Source organism: Marmota marmota, unplaced genomic scaffold (genome assembly GCF_001458135.2).
Source record: "Marmota marmota marmota unplaced genomic scaffold, marMar, whole genome shotgun sequence".
Taxonomy (NCBI): Eukaryota; Metazoa; Chordata; class Mammalia; order Rodentia; family Sciuridae; genus Marmota; species Marmota marmota.
In genome coordinates, this window is record NW_026000249.1 from 5,080,720 (window position 1) to 5,087,041 (window position 6,322).

Below are 6,322 nucleotides of genomic sequence, written 5' to 3' on the forward strand. Positions count from 1 at the left end.
GGGGGGGGGGGTTGTGTTTTTTGTTTTTTTTTTTCACATAGCAAATTAAATTTAGAATCACAGAAAAAAATGTATTGGAAATATCTTTAAAGATCACCTAGACCACATGTCATCTTATTACAGATACATATTTTCCTTAAGTAGTTACGGTATTTTCTTTCTTTCTATTAATGTAATAGAACCCTAAATTCATCTCTTAGACAGAATTGAAACTACAACCATCAGTGCTAAACTACATCACAGGTTTACCATAAATCTGAAACTGTAAAGTAGTTAAAATCCATTCATTGAGCATCTAAAGAGCACTGTCCAGTCGAGATTTCTTCACTGATCTGTGTCTATCTGTTCAGTTTAACATAGTAGTCTCTAGCTAAGTTGTGGATATTAAAATATTGCTAATAACATTCAGAAACAGGCTTTTTTATTTTACCTAATTTTAACTAATTTGAATTTTTTGATTAGTCACATATAGGTAGTGCAGGGTTTCTCAACCTGGGCACTAGTTACATTTTGAACTGGATAATTCTTTGGTATATGAAGGGCTGTCCTATGTATTGTAGGATGTTAGCACCATCTCTGGCCTCTATGTGCTCTATGACCATAGCTTAATCTCTCAGTAGGGACAACCACAAGTGTCTCCAGACTACCAAATATCCTCTGGATAGGGAGCAAAAATCACCACAGCTGAGAACTACTGGGTTAGTGGCTACTATATTGGACAGGACTAGTCTAGAACATGTTCAACTTGTATATGACATTTTGGTTGAGAAAAAGAATTTGCCCCTATACTCTACTAGGGTGTAGTAATTTTTTCATAATAACAGGAAAAGTTTAAAAAAGTAAACAAAGAAATGTTTTATATTCCCATATCACAGAGATGGAGCCAGGACAGTAATATTGGAAAATTCTGCCTTGGTCAAAATTCCCCAGGTTCACATCAGAAAGCCTATATTTTATTCTGGCTCCTCTCTACTTGATCTCCCTGAGTTTTGGTGCATTACCTTGGAAAGGTAGTATATACTGCCCACCTGGTAGGTTTTCTGTAAAGACTAAATTGAATGATGTATAAAATGTTCCTTCCTTAGCACTTGTCATGTAGTAGATGTTCAAAAGAGTAGCCATTATTTCAGACACTCTTTCAAGTCAGGGGCAGGGGACATCTTAGTGCCTTCCAACCAAAAATATAAAGTACTCTAATGTGTTTCTATTAAGAATAAAAAAAACTAGCCAAGCACTATAAACCTAACTTTATTTTAAATTCCAGTGGCTACAATAGTCAATGTTTATCTGTTGTTTTTGAATCCGTTCCTTTGACTCAATTAAAGGTGTAGAAGGAACCGTTTCAGCTCCTCCGGGAGAAGGAGTCCAGTTATCTTATGATGCTGCTGGATGCCAAAGCACTTCCGGATTCTCAGGCGGCATAACTGCATCAAAGAAGGGGGCCCTGGGGAAAGATCATGAGACAAATCACACACTGGTTTCATTGATCTAAGACTGCTTTTCCTTTCCTATTTTAAGCATATAAAATACAATATTGTTGTAAGTAAATAATATGGTACAGTTTAAGACTATTATTGTGGAAGGCATTTTTAAGCCATATTGTCTCTTTTGTGGTATCTAACTGAAATAAGCTCATTTGGGTTTTAATTTAGAACAGAGTGCAAGAAATTTAAAACCTAGCCTTACTAACAAAAGCTTAAGAAAACTAATTTAGGAATTACACAGCTACACGAAATTTCTAATAATGAAAATAAAAATCATGTTTAATGGCATTGTTGTTCTTTTACTTTTAAAATAAGGTAATATTTCTAGAAGCAAGCATGTCTTTTTTATAATCTTAGCAATTTATAAGATATTCAAATAAAATGAGCGATCAGTGAATCACAAGTGTATGCTATCTTATTAAGTCACATTTGCTTTCATATTCTGTATTCAGAGCTATCCCAAAGCTTCAACTCATAGGTAAAATGTGAACTAGCATAAACCTTGCCTGGGGAACATTCAAGAGTTTACATTTTAGGATGGTGGCTTTCAACAGAGAACAGGTGGGGAGAAGGAAGAAGTACTTGCTCCCCAGAGGACACTGAGCAATGTCTGAAGCCATGTTTTATTATCACAGCTTGGATAAAGTGCCATTGGTATCTAATGGGTAGAGAGCCAGGGATGCTACTAAATATCCTGCAGGATACAGGACAGCTCCCAACTGACCCAAAATGTCAATAATGCCAAGGTTGAAAACCCCTGTTACAGAGTAAAAAGACAGGGAATGATTTTTCACTCCATCCCAACTCCCTGCATCAATTTGTAATGGAAATTCTCTTTGTGTTATTTTAAGAAAAGGAAAACTATAAACCCTCAAAAATTCCATAAAACAGTAGCCCACAGTCCAGGCTGCACTTTGGAAGTGTCTGGGGATGGGGATCTTTAAACTACATGATGCTGGGCCCCATCCCAGAAATGGTGCTTCAATAATTGTTGACTGGGGCTTGTGCCTTCTTCTCTGGAAAAACACCAAATGGCGGATGACGCCGGTGCAGCGGGAGGTCCCGGAGGTCCCAGGGGCCCCGGGGGCTCCCGGAATGGGTGGCCGCGGCGGCTTCTGGGCTTCTGCGGAGGCTTCAGCAGCGGTCTCCGAGGCCGGGGCTCGTGGAGGCAAGGCCGAAGACAAGGAGTGGATCCCGGTCACCAAGCTGGGCCGCCTGGTCAAGGACATGAAGATCAAGTCCCTGGAGGAGATCTGTCTCTTCTCTTTGCCCATCAAGGAGTCTGAGATCATTGACTTTTCCTGGGGGCATCACTCAAGGATGAGGTTTTAAAGATCATGCCTGTACAGAAGCAGACTCGTGCTGGCCAGGGGACCAGATTCAAGGCATTTGTAGCTATTGGGGACTACAATGGTCACGTTGGATTGGGAGTAAAGCGCTCCAAGGAGGTAGCAACTGCTATCCGAGGGGCCATCATCCTGGCCAAGCTCTCCATCGTTCCTGTGTGGAGAGACTGTTGGGGGAACAAGATTGGCAAGCCTCACACTGTCCCTTGCAAGGTGACAGGACGTTGTGGTTCTGTGCTGGTACGGCTCATCCCTGCCCCCAGAGGTACTGGTATTGTCTCAGCTCCTGTACCCAAGAAGCTACTGATGATGGCCGGTATTGATGACTGCTTCACTTCTGCCAGGGGCTGCACTGCCACCTTGGGCAATTTTGCCAAGGCCACCTTTGATGCCATCTCCAAGACATACAGCTATTTGACCCCTGATCTCTAGAAAGAGACTGTGTTCACCAAGTCTCCTTATCAGGAATTCACTGACCATCTTGTGAAAACCCACACCAGAGTCTCTGTACAGAGGACCCAGGCTCCAGCTGTGGCTACGACATAGGGTTTTTATACAATAATAATAATAAAGTGAATGAAACCCCCCCAAAAAAAAGAAAGGAAACTGTAGCCTCTATTTTCCCATATTGCCACAAGCTATAGGGTAAACTCTGTCATCTCTCAGGTGACATAGAACTAGGAGAGGTAGAAATAGAGAAACATAATTTTTTTAATGAACTCAAGATTTTAAAAGGGCCCTAACAGCACTTTCAGAATGCCTTTGTTGGGATTCAGGGCATCTTTCAGATTATGTCCAGTGTACCCAAAGAATAGACTAACTGATGGCAAAGAGTAGTCTGTCAGGAAATATAACTTAATCTAATCTCACTTAGGATTATCAAAGGATGTGATTCATCACATGTGCTAGATACACTGTCAGGGACAACTGTAGGAAATAATGATAAAAGCATTATGAAGAACAAGACCTCAGAACAAGCCCAATAGAGAATTATGAAAAGCATGACATCAGAGTAAGGTCAATATAACTACTGATGACAACAGAATAGCTGTTAACTAAAAGATCTAAACAGAAACTACTCATAAGAGAAAAACACAAATGTCCAACAAATATTTGAAAAAATGTTCAACATCTCTGGAAATCAGAGAAATGCAAATCAAAACTAGACTAAGATTTCATCTCACTCCTGTCAGAATGGCAGTGATCAAGAATACAAACAATAGATGCTGGTGAGGTTGTGGAGAGAAAGGAACACTTGTACATTGTTGGTGAAAGGAAGACTAGTAGAATAGAGGAAGGAGAATGGGGGGACAGGAGGGAAAAGCGGGGACTGTGAACTGAAATCAATTTCTATGCATGTATGAATTTTGTCAGGATGAACCCAACTATTATGTATAACTATGAAGCTCTAATTAAAAAAAAAAAGAATAGCTGCTAACTTTTTACAACTGTAGTTCTAATTCCATATAAACAGAGCTTAAAATTCACTACAGTTTTAGAGCCACTTGCTGGCACCTACTTTGCTCAATAATAAAATCAGTTAACTGTATTTATGAATTGGCATATTCCTTTGGGTCTTGCCTTTTTGCTCCCAGCAATACTCATAATGCTTCAAGGCCAAAGGGCATTTGGGGTGAAGGGGTTCCTGTCATGCTGGGCTGAGAGTCATGTTTAGTTCTCATTGTGTTCAACAAACACTGGTTTAGCTGCTTATCAAGAATAGTGGTATTCTTGAAATCCTTTCCCTTTCCCTCTGAAGAAGGGGAAATCCTGCCTTTTCTAACAACCATGCAAAGCCCAATTCAGAACATGGCTGTGTTTCACCTGATGTTCTCCTGTCACTACACCATTGAAAGAGGACAGTAATTTAATTAAGCCGCTTCCCTGAGCACAGAGAAACAGGTGGACTGAATCAACAGGGACATCCAGACAGAAATTGCTACATTCAATTTGCATGTCCAACTTTCTGCACTTGTCTGGCACCATTTCAGGTGAGTTTTCAGCCTGATGGGAAGTGACCTTACCAGAATCCCAAAAGTGGTGCACAGCGGCAAAATACATCATTCTCTCCAGGGGCAAATTATACTTTATCTATTTATCTATTTATTTATGGTGTGACGATGAAACTCAGGGTCTTGTGCATATTAGGCTTGTGCTTTAACACTGAGCTAGGGGCCACAGGCCCCTCAATTTATATTTTGTAAACCAGCTATATCCTTGGCTATACTGTCACCATGTGAACTGTGAAGCAAAAGAGTTAAAGGAACCAAAATCTCTAGGAATGGTTTTGGGGAACAAAGTGGAAAGAAAGAGCCAGAAAAGGCCATTTTAAAATCTTAAGAAATAAACTATACTACAGAGCAATAGTAACATAAACAGCATGATATTGGCACCAAAACAGACTGGTAAACCAATGGTACAGAATAGAGGACACAGAGACTAACCCACAAAATTACAGTTATCTTATATTAGACAAAGGTGCCAAAAACATGCATTGGAGAAAAGATAGCCTCTTCAACAAATGGTTCTGGGAAAACTGGAAATCCATACGCAACAAAATGAAATTAAACCCCTATCTCTCACCATGCACAAAACTCAACTCAAAGTGGATCAAGGACCTAGGAAATTAAACCAGAGACTCTCCGCCTAATAGAAGAAAAAGTAGGCCCAAATCTTCATCATGTGGGATTAGGCCCCAACTTCCTTAATAAGACTCCTATATCAGGCTGGGGTTGTGGCTCAGTGGTAGAGCGCTTGCCTAGCATGTGCGAGGTGCTGGGTTTGATCCTCAGTACCACATAAAAATAAATAAAAACAAAATAAAGGTTAAAAAAAGACTCCTATAGCACAAGAATTAAAACCAAGAATCAATAAATGGGATGGACTCAAACTAAAAAGTTTCTTCTCAGCAAAAGAAACAATCTGTGAGGTGAATAGAGAGGCTACATCTTGGGAGCAAATTTTACCCCTCACACATCAGATAGAGCCCTAATCTCTAGGGTATATAAAGAACTCAAAAAGCTAAGCGCACGCACGTGCGCGTACACACACACACGCACGCACGCACACACACACAAATAGCCCAATCAACAAATGGGCCAAGGACATGAACAGACACTTCTCAGAAGAGGATATTCAAACCAGTCAACAAATATATGAAAAAATGTTCATCATCTCTAGCAATTAGAGAAATGCAAATCAAAACTACTCTAAGATATCATCTCACTCCAGTCAGAATGGCAGTATTATGAATACAAACAAAAATAAGTGTTGGTGAGGATGTGGGGGGATAAGGCACACTCATACATTGCTGGTGGGACTGAAAATTGGTGCAATCAATATGAAAAGCAGTATGGAGATTCCTTGGACAACTTGAAATAAAACCACCATTTGACCCAGCTATCCCTCTCCTCAGTCTATACCCAAGGGACTTAAAAACAGCATACTACAGGGACACAGCCACATCAATGTTTTTAGCAGCACAATTCACAA

At 40.2% G+C, this 6,322-nt stretch overlaps 1 protein-coding gene and 1 pseudogene across 5 annotated transcripts in view; one reads left to right on the top strand and one right to left on the bottom strand.

Annotated features, from left to right (window-relative positions):
- Positions 1 to 1,232: 1,232 nt before the first annotated feature.
- Positions 1,233 to 6,322, bottom strand: part of Asb11 (ankyrin repeat and SOCS box containing 11) — a 69,248-nt gene continuing 64,158 nt past the window's right edge. For all 5 annotated transcript variants that reach the window (XM_048796525.1, XM_048796527.1, XM_048796526.1 and 2 more), the window contains one exon: positions 1,233 to 1,444. In XM_048796525.1, the coding sequence (XP_048652482.1) occupies positions 1,320 to 1,444 (125 nt within the window). In that variant the 3' untranslated portion in view covers positions 1,233 to 1,319. The remainder of the gene's footprint in view (positions 1,445 to 6,322) is intronic.
- Positions 2,492 to 6,322, top strand: part of LOC107144240 — a 6,399-nt pseudogene continuing 2,568 nt past the window's right edge.